At 39.8% G+C, this 25,398-nt stretch overlaps 2 protein-coding genes and 1 long non-coding RNA gene across 3 annotated transcripts; 2 read left to right on the plus strand and 1 right to left on the minus strand.

Annotated features, from left to right (window-relative positions):
- Positions 1–5,154: 5,154 nt before the first annotated feature.
- LOC124552609 (E3 ubiquitin-protein ligase BRE1A-like) lies at positions 5,155–14,853 on the plus strand. The gene is made up of 4 exons (XM_047126965.1): positions 5,155–5,360; positions 5,445–6,219; positions 8,222–8,664; positions 14,730–14,853. The coding sequence occupies exons 1-4, from the start codon at positions 5,155–5,157 to the stop codon at positions 14,851–14,853; spliced, it is 1,548 nt and encodes a 515-aa protein (XP_046982921.1).
- Positions 14,854–22,104: 7,251 nt separating this feature from the next.
- Positions 22,105–23,232, minus strand: LOC124552696 (piggyBac transposable element-derived protein 2-like). Its single transcript, XM_047127066.1, has one exon. The coding sequence runs from the start codon at positions 23,230–23,232 to the stop codon at positions 22,105–22,107; it is 1,128 nt and encodes a 375-aa protein (XP_046983022.1).
- Positions 23,233–24,291: 1,059 nt separating this feature from the next.
- On the plus strand, positions 24,292–25,130 carry LOC124623193. Its single transcript, XR_006980680.1, has 2 exons — positions 24,292–24,862; positions 24,953–25,130. It is a non-coding gene; the product is annotated as an uncharacterized LOC124623193 (long non-coding RNA).
- Positions 25,131–25,398: the final 268 nt, after the last annotated feature.

Genomic DNA, 25,398 nt, shown 5'->3' on the forward strand with positions numbered 1-25,398 from the left:
AGGAGACCAGACAGCGTGGTCATCGGTCTTATCGAATTAGGGAAGGATGGGGAAGGAAGTCGGCCGTGCCCTTTCAGAGGAACCATCCCGGCATTTGCCTGGAGTGATTTAGGGAAATCACGGAAAACCTAAATCAGGATGGCCGGACGCGGGATTGAACCGTCGTCCCCCTGAATGCGAGTCCAGTGTCTAACCACTGCGCCACCTCGCTCGGTTAAAGAGTATGACATTACCATAGCGTACAAAAGTGGAAGAAAAAACTAAGGAACCAACTGTTTCTCAAGAAACCCTATGCAAGACCATCACGACTTTGATGAAGATAGTGACTGTCTCGCTGCACTCCAGGATCTCTTTGCTGAGCAGAAGAAGGACGCCAAGATATTTTAAATTATGCTTGCCTTAAATCAGTCAGAGGATGCGAAAGGACAATTAAAGGTGGTTAATGGATTACTTTGCAAGAAAACTTTAATCCGTTTGGAAAGAGGTGGCTGCCAGTGATTCCTAAACACACGCACTTAGATGTTCTACAGAAATTCCATGGCACACCTCAGGCCGGATATTTAGGATTTATTAAGGCCTACGATAGAATCCACAAGAGATTTTACTGGTCAGATTTATTTAGGAGTGTCCGTCACTATGTGGCACACTGTAGAGAGTGCCAGAGGAGAAAGGCAGTTCCTGGCCAACTCATACCAATTCCACCAGCCGAAACACCTTTCCAGCGTGTTGGGATTGACCTCCTCGGACGATTTCCAACATCTGCTAAAGTGCGCGTCATTTATGTTGGTGGCCGAGTTTAGTTCGTTCTGCGCATCTAACGTCACAAAACACAGTCAGCCAATGAACAGAGAACGACATAGCCACATCTCAACTGCAGTGCAGAGCATGGACGAGTGTCTTCAGTTTCAGAAACGTTCAGTCAGAAATAAAGTAATAGAACAAAAGCAATGTCTTGATAGCAGACATTCTTTATACCAATTGCTTCATATTATATTAATTAACTAAACCAAACAAGCAATAAGACTCCTAATTCAGGCGATTGCAAGGAAAGGTGTTTGTATCACTCTCACGAACCGCTTTTTCGCAATAAAGAACAGCGGTAATTGTTTATTTCCTATTGTACTTCGACGAAGCGTGAGTAATTCGTAGTCATACCAACAGTGTTTGTCAGTATTTTGCATGACGTGTTATACTCCTCATGGCGTGAGGTAATTAGAAGAGGTGCGTTAGCGTAACAGTTAAGGTGTTGGGCTGCTACGCGAAAGGTTATGAGTTCAAACCTTATTCGATGCTTAATACTTTCATTATTTAAAAACAATATCGATGTGCCTTACTTCACGAATTATATTCGTTTGAATGCAATTTTTTGAAATTTCTAGTGCTTTGTCTCTTCATTAACCCTTTCGCTGCTGCAGACACGTGCTCGCCGCATTTTGTCATCACTGCACTGCTCGCCTGTGCAGACACATGGTGTTCCCACTGCTTTGACACACTTATCATTCGATTTCACAAAAACTATTCGGCCCAAAAATTTGATTTTTACACGTCTTCTTGACTGATACCTTCCCCGCATAAATGACTTAATTTTGTTTCGATGTTCAACGCAGTTATAATGCAGCATTAAATGTAGTAAACCATTGCACGAAATTTTGAAGAATTTGAGAGGTAGAAGTCCATAGCGTATACTTTCCGTATGGTCGATTTTAGTTGCCACGTTGTTGAGAATGAATTGTGGACAAGATACCTAAATTTCATATAAAATTTACTGTATAACAATATCTCATTTAATTTAAGTACGACATAGGTGTCGTATGTAATATTGAGAAATATTCCGTCTTTCGCGACTGTAATAAAAGTATTATTTACACTGGATGCGTTTGGCTTTATTTTAAAGCACTTCAATCAAGGAAAGGTATGACACATACACAATGGTACTCTTGTTCTCTTTCTTGTTTTTGTTCCACAGTCGCAGTTTTACCAATGGTTTCGAAATATATTCCTCTTCTGCAACTGTAATAAGGGGCTTATTTAGACCAGACGCGTTTCTCTCTTTTGAAGCATCTTCAGTGGACAGTACTTTGTCTCCTCCATTGCCAAGTCACCTTTCGTAGTTTTGTGCTGCGGTAACACAATATTCAACGTTTGTGTTGACAGATCAGTGTTTTAGCAAATAAATGATGTTTGTGTGTGCCACACACAAAAATTATATTTGACGTAGCTCAGAGCACTTCACTGATAGACGGTATATTCAAGTCCTAATGTTTTTGTAAGTCCACAGTTTTGTTTAATGTATTTTGTCTACTTCCTTTTGATTGATTGAAGTGCTTTAAAATAAAGCCAAACGTGCTCAGTGTAAATAAAACTTTTGTTACAGTCGCGAAAGACGGAATATTTCTCAGTATTACATACGACACCTATGTGGTACTTAAATGAGCTATTGTTATACAGTAAATTTTATATGAAATTTAGGTATCTTGTCCACATTTCATTGTCAACATTGTGGCAACTAAAATCGACCATACGGAAAGTATACTCTATGATTTTTTACCTCTGCAAACTCTTCAAAATTTCGTGCAATGGTTTACTATATTTAATGCTGCATAATAACTGCGTCGAACATCGAAACAAAATTAAGTCATTTATGGGGGGAAGGTATCAGTCAAGAAGATGTGTAAAAATCTAATTTTTGGGCCAAATTGTTTTTGTGGAATCGATTGATAAGAGTGTCAAAGCAGTCAGAACACGATGTGTCTGCACAGGCGAGCAGTGCAGTGACAAAATCGCGCACAGCGCGGAATGCAGGGAGAACGTCTTTGCAGCAGCGAAAGGGTTAATGCGGCCGTGGTGGCTTTACTTCATGAACTGCGCGCTCCCCCCTAAACGTAAGCTTGCCAACTATGCTATACTATGGCGCTGCTTCTATTGGCGCGTGCGTAGTGTGCAACTGGCAACGCAGCAGTCTCCCGTGTCTGGGCGGGCATGCGCGAGCCGCCAAGATAAAAGAATTGAACTACAGTGGCAATAGATGGATTATTGTTTGCACTGATTATCCGACACGCTATGCCATTACAAAAGCCGTGAAAACAGCTGAAGCATCCGGGGTAGACAAATTCATCGTGGAAGACATTGTATTAAAACATGGTGCCCCAAGGTCGTTAATTACTAATCGAGGGAAAGTTTTTCAATCGCATCTTGTGACAGAGATAAACCGTCGGTGCAACATTACTCATCACGTGACGACTGCCTACCATCTGCAAACTAATGGGCTTACTGAACGCCTTAAGAAGACCTTGGACGACATGCTATGAATGTTCGTCAATGTTAAGCAGAGCAACTGGGATGAGGTGCTACCTCTCGTGACGTTTGCCTACAACACCGCCAAACAAGACACCACAGGATTTACGCCATTTTTCCTATTACATGGGCGTGAGGAGACTTCGACGATGGACACTGTGTTTGCGTTACATCCTGATGACGTGGACGACGACGACTACATCAGCCAGGTGTTAACCAGAGCTGAGGAAGCTCAGCAGTTAGCTTGGCTCCACTTTCTGCAGGCTCAAGAAAACAATCGACGGAAGTATGACGCAAACCACCGCCCGGTTGTCTACCAGCCTGGTTCGGAAGGTTGGTCTCTCTGAGAAGCTACTCAGGCGCTACTTTGGATCTTATAAGGTTGTAAGACAGTTGTCTAAAGTTACTTATGAAGTTGAAGATTTCGACCCCCGACGAAAGATCAGAGATACGGTTCATGTACTTCGAATGTAGCCCTGCAAGGATCCTGCCACCCAGGGCAAATTCGAAGTTTCAGCGACAAGCAAGAAGCAGAAAGGTGACGAAGAGCATAGCGGCAAAAGAAGTTCTAAGAAGATTACCGCCAGGGCGAGCATCAGTCATCGTGAGTCGGAGTATGCAGGAGCGATGACTTGTTCCCAGACTAGGATGTTAACACCGAGACGCTGTTCTCTTAAGGAGGGAGCAGTGTCGCAGAAGAAGTTAAGTAGCTCCGTGGTGTAGTAGTTATGATACTAAACGGTTGCATGGCGGGTCGTGAGTTCAAAACTCAGCTGGACTGTACAATTTTAATTTCTATATTTGGTTCGAGTACATTCTAGAAGTATCAACAAATGTCAAGAATCATTGTACTGGAATATTCTGTAGCTGTGTATGTACTGTATGTGTTCTGGCTGGAGGCAGTTTGCTCCACTCTCTTGCATGTGCAAGTGCTGAATAAAACTTCGTGAAGTGAAGTTAGTGTTCGTCTTTCATCTAATTACACCTTCTTCTACGTTACAATATTAGTGCCACTTAAAGTTCACCCAGAATGAGTACTTTCCAATGGGTTTCAATTATTCTTTCAAAATTTTCCTTTTATTTTTTGAAGAACAAATTTTTAATAGGATTTCCAATACATGTCACACTTCTAGTCCCCCACCACTATTCAGTTCCAATCTGGGTTCCACTCCTTGAAAATACAATGGTTAACGGAGGTAAGAAAAATACTCTCGCGCGTGTGTGGGCCGCAATTTTAATTAATAACTAAAGATTTCTTGCTTTAAAGTGAACTGACTAGCCGAGGAAATTAATGTAAAAAATTTATTACATTGTTCAACTTAAATATCATTTTTATTAAGGCCCACCACGTAAGTCGGCAACAATCAAAAAATAATAATAACAATAATAATATATATATTAAATTACGACGGCCGACGGACGCGAGATTGGCGCCCAACGTGGGGCCCGATTAAAGAAAATACGAAATTTACGAAATCTGACTCTATTGTAATGAATGTAATTATGTATGTGGCTAATTGTTGTAAAATATTAATGCTTGTATGAATTCTTTTACATGTACAACAACAAAACCACACCCTGAGGAGATCTGGAGAGGAAAAAGTGTAGAAAAGAAAAAGGATTGCGAGAAAGAAAAATAAGTAAGGTAAGGCCTATTGTGCAAGCATCCTGTGTAGCTCTGTGCGGAATATCGAAACCATGTGCACATGAGATACCTTCGGTGTTTTGTGTATTTATGTGTTTATTTTTGGAGGGGATAATTATTCGTTTTGTTTATTTATATGTTTATTTTTGGAGGGGATAATTAATCGTGTGTGTATCAGTGTTAAAGATTCGTCAGTGGCTTAAAGTGTACTTATTATGGGTAAGATAGGACAAGCTAAAGCATCCGTACCAGAAGAACAAAATTCTGTTAATATGGAAAGTGAGGATCATTTGCAATACGTAAACGAATCCCAAGCCACCGCCTCGGATAACATAATTTCCGGAGCGGGGGGCGAGGATCTGTGGACGGTGAATGACGCTCCACAGCAGAATGGGAATAGAGTAACAACTCCACTGCCTGGGCAGGGGAGCCAATCGAGTGCTAGATTAAGCGGGGCACCAGTATGCTCACCGATTGCAGACCCATTTGCAGAATTTCTGCGCAGGTTAGAAGAAAGAGATAGGGAAAGAGATCAGAAACTGGCTCAGATGCTCTATGAGCAAGAGCAACAAAGAGAACAGAAAGAAAGGGAAAAAGAAAGAATGTCAGAACAGAGGGAAAAACAAAGAGACGAAAAACTGGCTCAGATGCTACGTGAGCAAGAGCAGCGCAATGAAGCGAAACTAGATAGGATCCAAAGCGAACTTGCCAAGATGCGGGACGCTTGCAAAGAAATCCCCGATCTTGTGCAAAGCTTAGCAGGCGAAATGCAAAAATTACAGATATCGCAGGCTAGGCTTGAAGATAATGTCCAGACTCTAACCAACCGCGTAGATAATGTGGAGATAGATGCACGGAAAAGTATTGACGCATATTTGGAAGTGCAAGCTCAAAAAGTAGAAAAAGAATTAAATGAATGGGTAGAAATAAAGGATCGCGAGATATCTGCAAAGATTGAAAGCGATGTAAAAACAGCTGTAGAACAAGCGACTGCGGCTGCGGGTGTAAATATTGACGCTAGCGCTGCCGCACTACATGCCGAATTAGCACAGATCAAGTCCGGTGTGACAGCGGAGTTGCCAAATTGGCAACAGGAGGTCGCGCGGAGACTGTCTGCGTTGGAAAGCAATGTAAACAGTGGCAGACAGATAATGAATCCGACTCCGCGTACTGATTACTGTAATAACGCTGACGGTGGGCAGGGTGCCAGTGCGCAACCGCAACCTAATGCGAATTATGAGCACGAACAACATGCGATACCGTGCGGCGCACATCACGATGTAATGAATGTCACAGAAACTGGCAGTCAGATGTGCAAAAAAGAGGACAATGTAACAAAACACAGGACATTCCAACCTTTCAATAGCGATAAACGAAATGTCCACCCTGTTGTATTTATTAAGAGCTTCAGGAATGTGTTTCCCAGGACATGGACGGAAAGACAAAGAATACAGTTCGTGGTCTCCTTTATTCAAGGTGACGCGGCACTGTGGGCCACCGACGTGTCCGAAAAATGTCTAACGATGCAACAGTTTGAAGGTGCATTCTTGCAAAAATTCTGGTCCGATAGCGTCCAAGAAAGACTACGAAAGGAGTTGTACAGTCCAGAAATGTACAATCCTAAGATGGGAACGTTACGCAAATATTTCGAAAAGTATATAAACAAAACCAGGTACTGGGACAAGCCAATGTCCGATCGTGACATAATCAGATTAATAAAAATGAAGTTGCCCAGTGAAATTAAAAGATATTTCATCAATGTGCCGGAATACGATATAGAACAATTCATGGAAATAGTGGATTCTGTTGACTTATTCTACACAGAGTACGCGAAAGAACTTGCCCCCCTTCTAACAGCCGTGTACCGCAAGTCTCTAGAGGAACGGAGGGTTCCAAATGATTGGAAAAGAGCACAGATAGTCCCAGTCTTCAAGAAGGGTCATCGAGCTGATGCGCAAAACTATAGACCTATATCTCTGACGTCGATCTCTTGTAGAATTTTAGAACATGTTTTTTGCTCGCGTATCATGTCATTTCTGGAAACCCAGAATCTACTATTTAGGAATCAACATGGATTCCGGAAACAGCGATCGTGTGAGACCCAACTCGCTTTATTTGTTCATGAGACCCAGAAAATATTAGATACAGGCTCCCAGGTAGATGCTATTTTTCTTGACTTATGGAAGGCGTCCGATACAGTTCTGCACTGTCGCCTGATAAACAAAGTAAGAGCCTACGGAATATCAGACCAGCTGTGTGGCTGGATTGAAGAGTTTTTAGCAAACAGAACACAGCATGTTGTTATCAATGGAGAGACGTCTACAGACGTTAAAGTAACCTCTGGTGTGCCACAGGGGAGTGTTATGGGACCATTGTTTTTCACAATATATATAAATGACCTAGTAGATAGTGTCGGAAGTTCCATGCGGCTTTTCGCGGATGATGCTGTAGTATACAGAGAAGTTGCAGCATTAGAAAATTGTAGCGAAATGCAGGAAGATCTGCAGCGGATAGGCACTTGGTGCAGGGAGTGGCAACTGACCCTTAACATAGACAAATGTAATGTATTGCAAATACATAGAAAGAAGGATCCTTTATTGTATGATTATATGATAGCGGAACAAACACTGGTAGCAGTTACTTCTGTAAAATATCTGGGAGTATGCGTGCGGAACGATTTGAAGTGGAATGATCATATAAAATTAATTGTTGGTAAGGCGTGTACCAGGTTGAGATTCATTGGGAGAGTGCTTAGAAAATGTAGTCCATCAACAAAGGAGGTGGCTTACAAAACACTCGTTCGACCTATACTTGAGTATTGCTCATCAGTGTGGGATCCGTACCAGATCGGTCTGACGGAGGAGATAGAGAAGATCCAAAGAAGAGCGGCGCGCTTCGTCACAGGGTTATTTGGTAACCGTGATAGTGTTACAGAGATGTTTAATAAACTCAAGTGGCAGACTCTGCAAGAGAGGCGCTCTGCATCGCGGTGTAGCTTGCTCGCCAGGTTTCGAGAGGGTGCGTTTCTGGATGAGGTATCGAATATATTGCTTTCCCCTACTTATACCTCCCGAGGAGATCACGAATGTAAAATTAGAGAGATTAGAGCGCGCACGGAGGCTTTCAGACAGTCGTTCTTCCCGCGAACCATACGCGACTGGAACAGGAAAGGGAGGTAATGACAGTGGCACGTAAAGTACCCTCCGCCACACACCGTTGGGTGGCTTGCGGAGTATCAATGTAGATGTAGATGTAGATGAAGATATGAAAACCGAAAACAAGTGGAACCATGCAGGCTGTAATCAACAAAAAGCCGATTACAACAGCAGCCACAGTAACGGTAGTAACAACGGGAATAGGCAAGAGCACCGGCAACAGAATCGAGGCACAAACAATGGCAATGGTTATAACGGCAACGGTTATAATCGTCAAAATCGAAAGAGACATCATGATGGACGCATGAGTAATGGATATAATGGTAACGGCAATCTGCAATGGCGGAACAACCGAAACCAGTGCCGTGGTCGTAATGAACCGACACCACAGTGGCAACAAAACACAGCGCCACAATGGGACGCCAACCCAGGTCCGTCACAGAATATGTCAGGGAGTTACAACCGACCACCACAAAACCAGAGCCATACACAATATCAAAATACACCATCGGGGAGGCAGGGCGGCCAACCCAACAGTAGCAACAACAACAACCAGAACCACAATGTGAGGTTAGTGGAAGTGACAGACAACTGTCAACCCACTAATGCTCATCCGTTAAACTAAAGACAGCCACAATACGCTCTCCGTTGTTGGCTGCGGGATGGTGTAGTGAGGGCACATTCACGGATGACAGCCATAAACTTTGTATGCTGAGATACAATGAAAGAATAAAAATAGAAATGGAACTTGTAGACGTACCGCAGAAGTGTAACCGAACCGACAAAAGTGTTGTGCAGGCTATATTGCAAGCAGATATGTACGGAGCACCAATACAGATAACAGTCGATACCGGTGCGTCAACCAATGTCATGAGTGCAAATTTTTACAAGTACTTGAGTCAAAATAATAGAATACCAGTATTGCCAGTGAAGAATTGTCGTGTAACAGGTGCAATAGGTGCACAATCTCATATCATAAAGCACCAGGTGCAAGTCGAGTTTACGGTAGGAAATGAAGCAATGAAAAGCTCGTTCCTAGTAGTTAAGGGATTAGGTGTTGCTTGCGTCCTGGGGATGGAATTTTTACGCCAGAGGGACGCAAAAATCGACCTCTTGTGCGGGGAAGTAAGCCTTATGAATGAGGGTAGACGTGTAATTTTGCCATTATTGAGGACACGGGAAGTGCACGGTAAATATTGCCGGAACTTTCAGTCGAGATTCGAAGGAATACAGGTAATAAATGTATATTCTGACTTAAGTACAAGACAAGCATGTTATAAAGAGTTTATTACTGAAGACAGAGAGGAAAAAAGGAAACTGATAGCCATGAAAGTTAGGGAGTCAGAACATTTGACTGAAGCACAACAAAACGAATTGACTCAGCTACTTACAGATTATGAGAATGTGTTTTCGGAAAAACCCGGTGTTATCGAGGGCTACACCTATAACATCGAAGTGGTACCTCACGATACTTTCTGTCATGCAAACTACACCATTCCGTGGTCAAATAAGGAGGCAGTTACCAAGGAAATAAGAAAAAATACTTACAAAGACTTAAAGAAGTTCGCTCAGTAGAGCAACATTTACATTTATGTGTAGTAGGTTAAGTTTATAGTGTATTTTTTTTCTGTGTGTAAATGTTAAGATTTTAGTGTAACATTTAAAGACAACGAGGCGCACAAGATTAGTGCGATTCAATTTTGTAGATGTTAAGGAATAATAGTATTTTTAAACAATTGCATTTCGAAGAAAAAAAATGAACGTAGGTTTAAGAATATGTTAAAAATTTCATGTTGAAAAATGCTTTAAAAAATATTTAAAAAAAATTCAATAGCATGTAATGATGACAGAATTTTTCATTAGGGTGTCATGAATATTTTTGAACTGTAGTAGTAATGCAACTTATGAAATTCAATATTATAGTGTATATGTCGTTTCATGTATTTATGTCTATACTGATCTTGAAATATGCTCAAGCATAATTTACTTAACAATATGAGTGCAGGGTGTACATCACCCAAGGTACCTCATGTCTTGTGGACAAGGTACAAAGCAAATCAGTAAACGCGACTACCGCTAAGCACTGTTAAAATATATTGCCATCTGCTAAGGCAAAGATTTGCACGAATTTGTAGTGCAAACAAAAGTCACAAATCTAACATTAATCTAGGAACTTGCACGCTAGGCCTAGATTATAAAATGTGTACGATAATGCGAGAGGCAAAGTTTTGTAAAGTCGAGCCTGGCTCTGGAGGGCAAGTACGCAATGAGTGGGCAGACATGACATGGGGACTTACCTCAGATGAGACGGAAATACAATTGTATAGTCAAAAAATCTGAAGGCAAGTACGACTCTAAATGGAAAATGAAAAGAGACAATTAGTGCGAGAGACTGGTAAAATCCAGCACGAGCCAAAATCTAGTTCAGACTGAATGAAATACATTAGTGTTTGTGAACTAATCGAAACAGTTACTTTAAGCAGTGTGAAAAACTGTGAAGGGGAAACTGTGATACGGACAGTGAAGTGCTAGTATTGAACGTTCAACAGCGGTAAAGACGCCAAACGCCAATATTACGCACGAAAAACTGTGAATTTGCTTATAAATGTGAACTGTTAACGTGAAGTGAACCCACAGTCAATATTTTTGGGACAGGCTGTAATTTCAGTGAGTACAACAATGCGAGATTGGAATGCGATGCGTGGACTGTTGCAAAACAGCGACCGCAGAAACTGCGAATGTTTGTGCTAAGCTCGTATTGGGACACTCACCAGTGCCTGCGAGTGCGGCGAAAACATAAATAATTTTATCAAGACAAAAACTGACGTGTAATGGAAACAGTGGCGCATCAAAACTTCATTCACGGGAGAAGGTCCAGGTCATGTATTCTGCAAGACAATGCTAGCTTGACACTCGGAAACTGGCGAAAACTTAACAACAACTGCCGCACTAATAAATTCTTCTTGCCCACTAGCGTAACCATCTGCAGCGGGAAACAAATATTACGTTGGTTGTGTGTATGTTTCATGTACTACGTCGGAGATGCGTAGCAGAGCTGACTCCTGCCAACAAGAGCGGGGGGCGAATATTATCCCACTCCGCCACACCCGGGCGAGACAGAAGCGCATCGCCAGCGGTGCAGCCGATCAGCTGATTCTGACGTTCCGCGACGGCGAGATACACGCTGGCGTCGGGCGGGCGTTGCCCTCTCCGCAGCCGCCGCGAACGCCGAGCACCGAACACACCAACCGACGCCGTCGCGAGCTAAACGTCGCGGCGTAGATCATCAATGACACCGCAATCAATTGTTATAATGACCTCATTTTTTGCACAGTGCAACGAAAATATTTGTATGCACATCCTGTACTCCAATGACATTCCAGAAACGTTTAAGTGAAAGTGACCCAAGCAGTTAGTCTGTCGCTCCGCCGAGGTTTTCCCCAGGTTTCCGTACGGCCGCGCCAAATGGGGAGCGAACAGTTGACACCCCTTGGAATTCAAATATTCCGGACTAACTCGTGGTTGTATACCTTGAACTTCATCTGTATTACACTTTGTGTGCAACGCACCTCAGTAATTACAACATACGATGTGACATATGTAAACTGTGAAAGAAAAATCTTCGTGTGGACACTATGGACATGGAAGTGGAAATATTTATGTCAAAAAACACGAACATTTTTTATGACATAAACATTGCGGGGGGCAATATAGCGTCCCCAGTGCCAAATTTTTTATCATGTAGCCGTAAAATAATAATTTCTTTGCGTAGGTTTAGATTGCAAAGAAATAATTTATGACAGAATGATCTAAAGAGACGACAAGATATGCTCTTTTGTTAATTTTTTAGTCGACTTCACTTCTTCTTTTGTCTTGAATGTGTCTAGGGGGACATCTTGCGTGTGCTGACAAATGTAAGCATATTTGTATGAGTTAAGCATATAATATACCGATTTAATATTATTGTGCACTTTTAATTTGTAAGAGGTGATCCCGATTTCATGTCCGCCTTCCTTGAATTAACCTGCATTCAAGTAAATTACAGCTCAACAATCGCAGCGGCCGATGCAGCCAACGACGCCATTACGTGGCGAATTTAACTCATGAAAAATTTGCGGAAGCGGAAAACTCGCCCGCTATTAGCATAATATTAATTTTTCTCCACAGCCGCACGACGTTGCAGAAAATACTTAGCTTTAAGATTCTTATTTTCAGTACCATAGCCGAGATCCAGAGCCAGGACTCTGACTACAATACAATGGTTAACGGAGGTAAGAAAAATACTCTCGCGCGTGTGTGGGCCGCAATTTTAATTAATAACCAAAGATTTCTTGCTTTAAAGTGAACTGACTAGCCGAGGAAATTAATATAAAAAGTTTATTACATTGTTCAACTTAAATATCATTTTTATTAAGGCCCACCACGTAAGTCGGCAACAATCAAAAAATAATAATGACAATAATAATATATATATTAAATTACGACGGCCGACGGACGCGAGAACATGTAAATAAATTTCATTGTGTAATTCTTTTCTTTTTTTTTTAATGAAAACTAAACTGAATGTATTTCCTGTTATAGATAATAGCACATTGTTTTATCAATAATTAATTATGAATATTTTTCGTAATCTTTTGCAATTAACCACTGGAATCCACAGATATGAAAGTAAAGTCGTTTGTTTGTGGCGCCTAAGTAATGTAGGTAACCTAACAAATTTACAGCTTTTAGATTTGTTTACTTCCCAAGAGGATTAGAAATTTTAAAAATGGCATATACACCTAGTAAGGAGTCTACTACAGGGGGATTTCTACAACTAGTATTTCTCTCCTGATTGTCATTTGCCCTTTCCTTCTGTATTTCTGGAGACTCTTGCCCACCTTACCATTCTTCCTTGGTACCACCATATGGGTACCAGGTAGACAGTAATCCAGTATGGAGTTTTCTGGGGAGAATAACTTAGGGCTTCTAATATTGAACTTATTGGAAATGTTGGTAGCTCAGCAAACATTGCTATTATTCTGTCAAATAATTTATGGTTGTTGTAAGTCTATAATAGGAGGTATGTTTCAAGTTGTAAATAAATTGTCCTGAGTATCACTGTTACAACAAAAAAATAATGGTTCTAAAATTTAGCTATTTTACTTTTGTAATTCACAATCTCTTGGATCCAATTTGCCAGTTTTTACAACAAATCACGTGGTCTGTCTTGTACAAGGATTGACTGAAAAGTAATGCCTCTACCTTCACAACTCTTCAACAGTTTTCAGCGTTGGTATGCAGCAGGTACTGGCTTGTTTCGTACCCTCTTCTCTACTGCTCCAGTTGGCAGGAAGCCTTAGTATTGAACAGTTGTGTTGTGACGGTGTACGGTATGAAACCCTGTGCAGATGGTTGGTCAATGCGATTTAAGCAACGTGCAGTCATTGACTCTTGACAGCAGAATGTGTCACCCCAAAGAAGATTCATTAGAGAATGAAAGCAGTTTATGGTAAGTTTAAAGATGTTGAGGTAGGAACTTCTGACCTGCATGACAGAGTTGGACGTCCTGTGACAGCAATCACAGAGTTTCACAAGCAAAATGTTGACAGCTTGATTCTCAGAGAGAAATTGCAAGCACAATCAGCGTTTCACAAGAACGTGTGGGTCACATTATTGCTTTGCTTGGCTATCAGAAGATCTGAGCATGATGGATACCCCGGATGCTGACTCCTGGACTGAAAGCACACGGACTTGAAATTTGCCAGGAACTCCTCATGCATTATGAGAATGAAGATGACACCTTTCTCCATTCAATTGTGACGAGACGAAATGTGGGTACACCATTACAACGCGGAGACAAAACGTCAGTCTTTGGAAAATTGACACAAAGACTCGCCCCAGAAAAAGAAATTCGAGAAGCAGCCCTCAGCTGAAAAAATCATAGCCACAGTGCTCTGGGATGCAGATTGTGTTATCCATGGTGATTTCTTTGATTGTGGAGCAATGATAAACTCAGAGCGTTATATCACAATGCTGCAAACTCTGAAATGATGGCTAACAAGGGCCTGAACGGAAAAGGGAAATGTTTTCCTGCAGCATGACAATGTCAAACCACACACTTCACGTGCCACCACAGCAGAACTTCAGAGACTGAATCTCACCACTGTACGGCATCCTCCATACAGTCAAGATTTAGAATCGTCTGACTTCCATCGGTTCCTGATAATGAAGTGCCGACTTCTTCTGTGGTGGCTCCAGAAAACTTGTTCATTGTTGGCAGAAATGTATCCAGTTGGCTGGTGATTACGTGGAAAAGTGAATATTAGTAATTACAGATCACATTTTAAGGATTATTTCTGCATTTTATTTATTAAAATACTCTCATCCAATCACAATTAACGACTGTGGAGGCTTTACTTCTAATTTTAAAAAATGGTTCAAATGGCTCTGAGCACTATGGGACTTAACTTCTGAGGTCACCCGTCCCCTAGAACTTAGAACTACTTCTCTCTGTACTGATAAGGTAATTACTGTACAGAATTTCTCAAACTGAAGATATATTAAATTTTTTAAACGATGTAACACATTTGCAACTGGCTGGAAACTGAAGTTTGTTATGTTTTAACTCACTGACTGGCATATTTGACTCCCAGGCCCACAGTGCTAGATGCTAGGCCTCCAGTGGCTACACGTTGTCAGGCATGTGGTTATGCTGTGGCTGCTGGGAGACAATGCACTCAAGAAATTAAAAAGTGTTTCTTATTGAAGTTGTTATAATGGAAAATCTCCTTTAAAAATGTGTCCAGTATTTGATCTGGGCCATCCTCTTGCTGAAAAGCAGAACACAAACCTATTCATTGGGTGCTTGAGCTACACAATGGAGTGTTCAGACCACAATAATTTGCTGTGCTTCTTATAATACACCACAGGATGATACATGGACACAATCATATAGCCCATTATTGTAGAACAAATGTGCAATTATTCTGTGCAAAGATGTATAGATGTACAAAAAATTAACAAATGTAGGCACACTGACAACTTAAGGCCTCTACACAGGTTAAAATCGGTGATTACTGGTAAGAGCTGGCAGTTTATGAATCACCCATATATTTATACAGTACTTGCATGGTTAAAAAACGTACCTGATTCACCTACTACTAAAAGAGAAGTAATCTTGTGGGAAGTTTTTAATGTACATTATTTAACTGAAAGAGCTAAGAAAGACCTTAGTTGTTCAGTGTTTTTGAAATTTAGAACCAGTTAGACGTACAGTGAAAAAAATCTGCAACCATAAATCCTAGCTTATGGCAGTCTCCTGTATATAGTACTGACAGCTTTAATATAAAACATGCATAAATGAATTATCATCACAATTTCAAGAGGTATTTCCACACTCACCAAAAGTTTTCCATTGCCCATAAATGATGGATTAAGAAGGACAATCATTAATGCAAAAGAGCTTCTTATTACTATTCTAGTATCTAAGATGACAAAATTATTTCGTACAAATTATATTGCAAGGATTAGTTTTTGAAAGGAAACTGATGTACGAAAAATTATGAAAACTTCTTTGGGAACAGAGCAGACAAGCCCAGCCCCATGAAATTCTGTCCTCTCCTACCCTGGCCCTTACTGTCTTGATCTGCACTCCTTCCTCCCTACCCTTCTGTAAAAGTGTAGCTAGGAGCTTTGTCCATACTGGTTATTGGTTCCCTCGTGTCCTCCATGAATAAATATGGTCAAAGGATGAAGATAAAGAGTATTCTGTGCGCCCTGTGACGGTACAAACCTCCGTTACTAGATGGATGTTTCTAGTATGCAAGGATTGCTTTGTGGAGAGCGAGCGCGCTACACAGCGCGCGATTCGCGAAAGCGCGTGCCGCGCCCGCGCGTGATTGGCAACGGTCGTTCTCCCCGGTTAGGCAACCACGTGGCCTGCAGCTTGAGGCGTTGTTTGGTTTTTCGCGCATTACGCGAAAACTATGTAGCTTACGGTCAAGAGCGATGCGGCAGTGGATTGTGGTCAGTAATATGCACCTTCTGAAAGATCGATCTTTATTTCAAGTCACGAGACGCAAAAGTTACAGTAACCTCAAAATCGGTTAATATCACGAATACTGAAAGATTAATAAAAATAGTAAATACCGACTTACAAGGATGAGCGGGCACTCATTAAAAACGTTTCGTCATAGCGGATCGAGTGCCGTAGTCATATGTTAAGATTCATTAGTAATTAAGCCCGTAAAGAGCAATATACAAAGTTTGAGGGGAAATTGTTTATAAAATTCAACAGAAAATTCATGATCATATAATATTTTGGGTGGCATCACACGTATTTTAAACTGTAAAAGTGTAGCTAGGCCACTATTAGAAATATTATCTTCGCAGCTGCAACAGAAAGTACACGGAACTTTGCCACTGTTAAAATTAAGTGTTAACAACGTGCGTTATTAAGTATGAAGTAATATGTAAACTGAATACTGTAGACTAAATTCGAAGCTTAATTTCTTGTGCTGTTCACTTAATAGAATAAGTCTACAGCCTTGTAATACAACAGAAAAAATATACGTAATGTGACAGATTCGTTTACTCCTATCCTGTATAAGATAGTCCTATTGGGGGAAGTGTGAGTACGCTAATCCAAGTTGTATATGAGATGTGAAAAACTGCTCGATTTCTCCAGCTACAGCATGTGTATAGCATATGAAACCATGCAGATCGAAGAGGTTGACAGTGTGACATTTTTGGGACTAAACTCGATGATAAATTCAGTTGGGAAGGGCACACCAAAAATGGAACAAAAGTTTTTAGTATGTAAAAGTGTGTAATAAAAATCGTTTTTGGTGTAAATTCAAGAACATCATGTAGGAACCTGTTTGAGGAACGTCGTATTCAAACCACTGCTTCCTAGTATATTTATTCCTTAATAAAATTTGTTGCAAGTATAGCTCAATACATAATATCAGTATTAGAAATATGAACAGCAATCTACATAAAGACTAAAAATCACTTACCTTGGGCCAAAAAGGGATCCAATATTCAGGAACACGCATTTTCAATAAACTGCCAGCAAGTCAGCAACCATTAAAAACTTGGTTTTAGATATAGCAAGGTTTACAGAGAGTTTGAAAGACTTTTTGATACAGAAGTGTGCGATTCCACCTATCTGCTGTGACCCATGAAGTCATAAATATGGCGGAAATGGCTATTCTAAGTGTCTCCTATGACGTCCCTACATACACACAGCAACAAACAGGAAGATAGATACAAATAAGACAATAACATCTCCCTCCAAAAACACAAACTAACGGGACAACTGCGGGAAGTTTGGGGTTTTAGGGTGAGGATGAGCTAAATATAATAGTAAAAAAAAAACCACCACGATCCCAAAACACAAAATGATGAACAAAAAAAAAAAATTACAACATTCCGCTATACCAACAAAATCTGCAGGAATCTGACACTTCCCTTGAGCTATACAGGTCAACCTTAGGTGATATACCAAAACACCAATACTTACAACTAAAACTACGAAAATTGGAATCAGACATTTCCCTTGTCCTATATAGGTCAACCACAGATGACAATACCAAAACACCAAAACCTAAAACTACGAAAATGGGAATCAGTCATTTCCTGTGACCTATATAGGTCCACCACAACTATTGATGCCAAAAAATCAACACCTACAACTGCAAAAAATAAAACCACAACCTCAAAAACCCACAAATCAAAAATCTCTACATAAATTAAAAGACATTCAATACTCCATAAATACACAAAACATCCCAACTAGAAAAAAAAAGGTTTCTTACCACCAAGAAATTCCGGCGCTGCAAACTAGGTCAGCCAACCCAAACCCCCTCCCCCGTTCCCCACATACACACACACATTAAACGTCTTACCACACTACAAACAACAAACCAATAACACCTAACGAAAACGTCAAACATATGAACAAAAAAAACTTAATAATTCATTGAAAAAACTTCCAAATCTTACGTTTCGAATTACAAAAACTGCCGCCAACTACTCCACACATCCAACACCAAGGCTCAAGTAAACCCAATATAACACACAGACATACGGGTGGAATCGGACACTTCCATTGATCCCTCCTCCTACTCTGTAGATAAAGATCTTAACAGAGAATATTAGACCAGCTTAAGTAAAAATTCTGCTATATTTCAGTTTTGACATTACTTCACCTCAACAGTCAAGATCAGGTACTGTGTGTACCACGAATTTATTAAAAGTGCATAACTATGTTTCATTCTGACAGTGTATCAATTCTTTAAATATTAGCAGTTACTGTAATATGTTCACATATGTTGACAATCTACTGACAAATGATGAGGATAATAATTATTATATTAAAATGTTTTATTTTATACTTTCTGACATGTTATTTGTGATTCGCGATGGCCAGCGGCTATTGCCGAATCAGTATGAAAATATTTGTTCGGGGTCTACTACCATTAACTGGAGTCGCCGAGTCAGGAACACAGACACACAGTTATTCCATTACTAACTTTCAGGTTACCTGATAACCACCAGAGAGCTAGAACTGTGAGCCAATAACGATAACTGCCAGAGAAAAATACGGATTTCTGGCAGTTATTTCCATAGTCGCTAGAATTGCTTATGGTAACTCTCTTTGTGCTACCCGTCCAACCTAAACTGACATATAAGGCGGTGGCACAAAGGAACGACCATACTTGTTAATGCCTGTATTGCAGCTCCTATCAGCCACCACTCTGACATTAACTTTTATTAATTGCTTGTGCTAAAAGTAACGAAGGCGCACGAAATAGTACACAGTTCTTATCAACAGATGGTGTGCAGTCTCACAGTTATTCCCTTGACCTGTAGAACGGCTTCCAAATGGTCTATCCCTCTCTCGTTCGTAACCAGATCTCTGAGGACTTGACGCAAAAGCGTAGTATGATGAGAGATTATCACAGAAACTCTTACTTCCCAGTAACTGGTTATTTCTGTCAGATACGTAATTTTTTGCCACCTCTTACGCTAAATAGTAGACCTGAATGGCCGTGGCTGACTTAAGCTTTCACATCAACTCAATTTGTACTCTCCGAAGTATTATTATATGCAGTTACTTACCATCCATTGTCTGGAATATAAACTTTCCTTTCTTCTCTGTAACCATGTGCTTTTACAGCATGTGTTCTCAAATTTACCAAGACTATGAACAAAAGAAAACTAAAGTGTCTGGTAAATCTACAGAATTTTGTTCTTTGTCCCTACACTAAAGCCTAGTTTACATGAAAACACTAGGTTGCAGGCAACTGCCCATTCGTGCCACACGTTTGTGCAACTCATTGGTGAAATTAAAAGCTTTCGGCGAGTTCCAACTTTGGCGACACTAGTTGCATGAGTTTTTGAGGTTATGTGTGTTCGTAGAGTGTAGACAAACTGAAATATGAAGTGGGGAACTGAGAATAATGTTCGCTTTTTGGATAGCTAGGCTTTGCATAGGTGTTTGTGGGATTTGAGTGATGCTGATTTCAAAAATAAGTAATATATTGCTGCCGCTGAGACCGCCATGTGCTATCATAACATAGATGGTTTGACAATATCTGGGTGCAGGGCAAAATTCGTTGAGTTAGGAGCTCATATACAACTGAATTAAGAAAAATACAGGCAGTGTAATTGTAGCTGTGTCAATGCTTTCATCTACAAGACTGAAACCCCATCGTTCGATTTGCCCAACTCTTTATTAAGCAATATTATTGATAGGAGGGAAGGCTATACAAATTCAAGAAGCTGCATTCTTTATTCAATATTCATCTATTTAAAACTTCGCTGCAGTGCTCCCCATTCACATATGTTAGATTTTTGAATTGTTGCCACTGTTCAGATCTATCGTCAAGAGAGTACATTGCAAACCATTCTCTTCCTAATGCGGCCTGCTTAATAATTATTACTGTTAATGTTAATAATTGTTGGTTTTAATGAAAAAGTATCATCACCAACTTAAACTGCACCTTATAGCATGCCAAGTGTTCTCGATTGTAAAGCCTAGTTTACTCGACGACATTGGGTTGAGCCACTCGTTGCGTGGAATCAGTTGCACACAAATGGTTTCATATTTGACTGTAGACACGGTGAAACCAGCATACGCTTCAGTTTCGTCGTTTTGTGGGTTACTTAGACGTGTCTGAAATGAAAGTTTTGGCAGCTGCACATCGCATGAGTTGAGATGGAATTAAAGCTCGTTGCATTGAATCTCTGCATAAGAAAAAAATAAGAAACGTGTTTCGATTTGTGACTGGATGAAGAAAAGACGTCAGTTCGGATGCTCAGCATCCTTGCTGAAATAATTTATAATGGAAGGCCCAAGAAGTTCTTTTAATTATCTTAGAATGTCACCAAAACTGTTCACATTTCTTCTAAATAGAGTTAATTATGCAATAAGGAATAAAGAAACTCTAATGCATGAACCACTGCCACCAGAACTGAAATTACATATCACATTGCATGCATTACAATCGAGAACAATCGCATGCTATAAGATGTGAGTTTAGTTGCTGACGACGCTTTTTCATTAACACCAATAAGTATTAACATCAACAGTAATAATTATTAACATTGACAGCAATAACTATTCGTAGCAGGCCACAATAAGAAGAGAATGGCTTGCAAACTACTCTCTTGAAGATAGATTTGGTCAGTGGCAATATTTCAAAATTCAAACATATGTGAATGGGGAGCACTGCTGCAACGTTTTAAATAGATGAATATTAATAAAGAATGCAGCTTCTTGATTTCTGTAGCCTTCCCTCCTGTCAACAATATCCCTTAAAAAAATAAAGAGAGTCGGCCAACTCGAACGATGGGATTTTAGTCTTATAGACAAGCTAGAATTACATATGTGTGCTCGTAATTCAATAAATTTTGCCCTGCAGCTCAGATATTGTCAAACTATCTGTGTTCTGATCGCACGTGATGGTTTCAGGAGCAGCAATATGTTGCCTATTTTTGTTATCAGCATCAGTGAAATCCCACAAACACGTATGCAAAGGATAGACCTCCAAAAAGCGAACATTATTCTCCGTTCTCCACTTCATATTTCAGTTTGTCTACACTCTGTGATCACACATAACCTCAAAACTCATGCAACTAGTGTCACCATAGTCGGAACACGCCGAATGTGTTTAGTTTCACCGACGAGTTGCGCTAATGCGCGGCGCGCATGTGCAGTGGCCGTTAGCGCAGTTGCCTGCAACCTAGTGTCGTCGTGTAAACTGGGCTTAATGCACGCAATATGATATGGAATTTCAGCTTTGACGACAGTGCTTCATGCATTACAGTACCTTTATTCCTTATTGCATAATTAATTCTATTTAGAAGAAACGTGAGCAGTCCTGGTGACATTCTAAGATAAAAGAACTTCTTGGATCTTCCGTTATAAATTATTTCAGAAAGGATGCTGAGCAACCGAGCTGACATCTTTTCTCCATCCAGCTACGAATCGAAATACGCTTCCTATTTTTTTCTTATGCAGCGATTCCATGCAACAAGCTTTAACTCCATCAAATCTCGTGCGACGTGCAGCTGACAAAACTTTCATTTCAGACACAACTCAGGGACCCACAAAACGACGAAACTGAAGTGTATACTGGTATTGCCGCATCATATATGAAACCACTTGCGTGCAACACATTCCACGTAACAAGTGGCGCAACCCAATGTCGTTGTGGAAAGTAGACTTAAGTTACATTGCTAACCCTACACTGCATGAATTTTTTTAGTGCCAAAATATATATATGGTAGAAAATGTTTACCAATGAAGGGGCAAAATATTGAAAAAATTATATAACTCATTTAACAATGTGAAAGTGATTATTTATTACTTGTTGCCATTTGGCAACACCATGCATTTAGACATAACACACTCTCCAGTTACCAAAACTTTTACAACAGCAAATCAAACAGGTAAATTAAGTAATAAATACATTTTATGGAACAAACATTTTATGAGATATTTGATTTTGAATTTAAATTTCATATTATTGCAGTGGCATTTAAAGCAGGATAGTTCTGTGAAATAAATGTGAAAACATTAAAATCACAGTACATGATATTTAGTGAAACAGTTACCTTTCTTCCCTTAAGACACAGCTCCACGTTACATTTTTCGCATTTAATAATGGTATAACCTTTGCAATTTTCATTTTTGCACCTGTATTTTTTATCTAAATAAACAGGCCAGTGTCCCACCTGATAGAATCTGACATTTTTAGTGGGATGGCGTGAAGTTGTCTTCTTCTTCTTTGCTTGTGGTTTCTCTACAAAACTTGGCCTTCCTCTCTTTGGTGTAGAACTGAAAGCAATTTTGAGCAAAGTTTCAGCCAGTTCAATCCTGAAATTTGCTAATTGAAGCTCCTTAGCTTCAGACACTGGGTTGCGGATGCTGTTAACTCTGCAGTACAAAATCCAGCTGTTGACTGTGGCTACATCAACAAGATGGTAAAATATTCGAAAGTACCACTTCTTACTCCGGATTATGATTCTATATCTGCCAATGAGACTTTTTAGAAGATCCACTTCTCCCATATGCTTGTTATAAATTTGAACAATTTTTAGAGAAGATACAAAAATATGTTCCTTCCTACTTCTGTCATATCTCTTTACATTGCTTACAGGGTCACTTCCTACAGATGTGGATAACAACATGACTGTCTTGTTGTCCTGCCAGACTACATTTGAGATCTCTGTTCCTTCATAATTTCCAATAAATTCAAGTATTTTACCCCTTTCCTCTTTACACAGGGACTTGTCGTCTGGGAATTTCTTATTGTGAACTCTATTTCTGCTAACAGTTCCTAGAGATAAAATGCCTCTTCCCTTCAAATAATGCATTAGCGGTATTGATGTGTAATAATTATCAAAGTAAATTTTGTCATTTACATTCTCTGGTACATTCCAGCATAATCTAGCAACCACATTGCTGCTGGCACCAAGATCTGACTCTGCATCATTCTTGTCCCATTCATGTTCATGTCCTGTACACATCTCCATTTTGTAAGCATACCCAGATACACCAAAAAGTAAAAACAGTTTATAGTCACATTTATGGGGGTTATCTGGCACGTACATTTTGAGATGGTGCCTGGCTTTGGTAGCACACATCTACAGTTAATCACTCCTCCATTGGAACTGAATCAAGTTTTTCATTCAGGTGCATAAAAATAGGTCTTATCTTTTGGAGCTTGTCTACTCCATTAGTATTTGTTAAATTGTCTTGAAAGTGTAAGAAGCGCCTCACTTGCTCAAATTTATTGACAGTAATATTATCCTGTACAACTGATGGGCCCGCCCACAACGTTATTCCAACACATCCTCACATTCTTCAGTGTTATAACAGAAGAGTGGATACAAACATCTAAAAACTTTAGAATATCTTCTACAGTAACATTGCTGGGCTTCGACAAATTCATCTGGGTACTATAAAGCGTAGATTCGCCTGAAATCAACTCCTAAATATTTTCATTGAAAAAAATACGAAAAGAAGTCATATGGAGTTTCCTTTGCTAATAGCTCATATAGTAAAGCTTCTTTTCCAAGAAAAGGTTGCTCTACATACTTCATCTCTCCTTCCTTCCACAACACATCTCGCATTTCTTCATCTGTGATGTATTGTTCTTACCTTGCGCAGATATTGCAGCAGAACTGTCTCTCGTAATTGCAGATGTAGTTCCAGCTGCAACTACCGAGGTGTCTGCATTGATTGACTGCCCAGCACAATCAGAATCATTTGAAGTCGCATTAGATTCAATAAGGTTAACAGTTTCACTGTGTGATTTCACGAATTTATTGCTGGTGTCACATATTTCATCTTCATCACCACTGTCAGCTTCACTTTCACTCAGAACTGGTATTGAAAACCAACTTTCTCCTGTCAACTCCTTTAATCGTCCATCGTCATCCACAAAATAAACTTTTTCAGGATTCATGATACCTAATCTTATAAAAGAAAGAGGATCAATTCACTGAAATTGCAGAAACTTCGTAAGTGCTGCTGGGAAGCCTTCTAAGCAAGTACTCGACAAGGCTATGACTGAATGCATAGTGTTGCCAAACGGCAACACGTAATTTCCTTTACACAGAAGCTTACTTTTAAGGAAAAATTAGTGTTTAACTTGTTTTCTACTACTATCAGATCTCTGTAACATGATAAAATTTTTTTACTTGACAGAAGTTATGTCAGTTTATAATTACATTACGCAATTTAATGAGTAACAGTGAGTAAAATTCACTGGAGCGCTGTTTGTTGCATTTCTCCTCAATTCAAGACCGTGCTGCCATGTGTGGAGGAAACGATCAACTAAATCCTTAGAAATTGAGCATCCCTCATTTCACTAGCTTTAGACGCCTGTTAGAATAGACTCCCATGTATACAATATGCTTGGTGTTGCCATCTGGCAACAGGAAGTATGCCCGAAAAACGAAACGAAAATTAGCATTGCCAAACAGCAATACCACACAGTGTAGGATGAATTTTCTTTCAGTGCGTCTATGTGGGTTATTTGTGTTTACGGCGTATTCTCATAAGAAATGGCTTCAGTATTTAAGTTGCAATCATCGTAACCTTTTGTTGGTCAGAAATTGTGTAGTAACTGTATTTTAACTTCAGTACCGCTCAAATATTAGGTTTCAGTAACATGTTCCTGCCCGTCATCTCCATACTAATAGTATAGAGATCACTGGTTCCTGCACACTTGAAAACTTTTGAATGTTCAAAATTACATCTGTGACCATAGTCAGTATTGTTTACATTATAGTTATGAATAGCAGTGAGAGAATCCGGATTTGTGAGTGGTGTATTCTATTTTTGTAATTAATGTTTCAGTGTTTCTGAAGTGGAAGTCCAAAGAAGAGACGACTGTGAGAAGCAGCTTTTTGTGTGTTTTATGGTTTATAGGCCTACTGGAAAACTCGCCATGTAAGACAAACGAGTAATTTCTCAAGCTTGGTACCTCTATGGTGATGTGGAAATCCGAGTGTTGTTAATAAAGAAATTAAATTCAGAGTTTGTTTCTTTTGATTCGTTTATCGTATTGCCTATAGTTGACAAAATTTTAACTGAAATGTTGAGTTGATAATTCCAAAATAAATTGGACTTTGTGCATAGCTGTCTCTAATGGCTTTGCCGCTTTTCACAGGTAAAGTAAGAATATTCACCAGTCCTTCAGCATGCATGTTTACGAGTCAGTTGTGGCAATAGAAATTACTGACTCAAAGCATAATTTGCTTGGTACACATAATTGGAAATTGCCTTTTTTGTTATAATTTTAC

Source organism: Schistocerca americana, chromosome 1, assembly GCF_021461395.2.
Source record: "Schistocerca americana isolate TAMUIC-IGC-003095 chromosome 1, iqSchAmer2.1, whole genome shotgun sequence".
NCBI classification, from domain to species: Eukaryota; Metazoa; Arthropoda; class Insecta; order Orthoptera; family Acrididae; genus Schistocerca; species Schistocerca americana.

Bases quoted from the DNA above. Each gene is read 5' to 3' on its own strand.
- LOC124552609 (XM_047126965.1), top strand. From the start codon at position 5,155: ATGGGTAAGATAGGACAAGCTAAAGCATCCGTACCAGAAGAACAAAAT. The intron at 5,361-5,444 runs GCAGGGGAGCCA...ATTTCTGCGCAG, and splicing joins GTAACAACTCCACTGCCTGG to GTTAGAAGAAAGAGATAGGG. The intron at 8,665-14,729 runs GTTAGTGGAAGT...TTTGACTCCCAG, and splicing joins AACCAGAACCACAATGTGAG to GCCCACAGTGCTAGATGCTA.
- LOC124552696 (XM_047127066.1), bottom strand. From the start codon at position 23,232: ATGTGTGCTACCAAAGCCAGGCACCATCTCAAAATGTACGTGCCAGAT.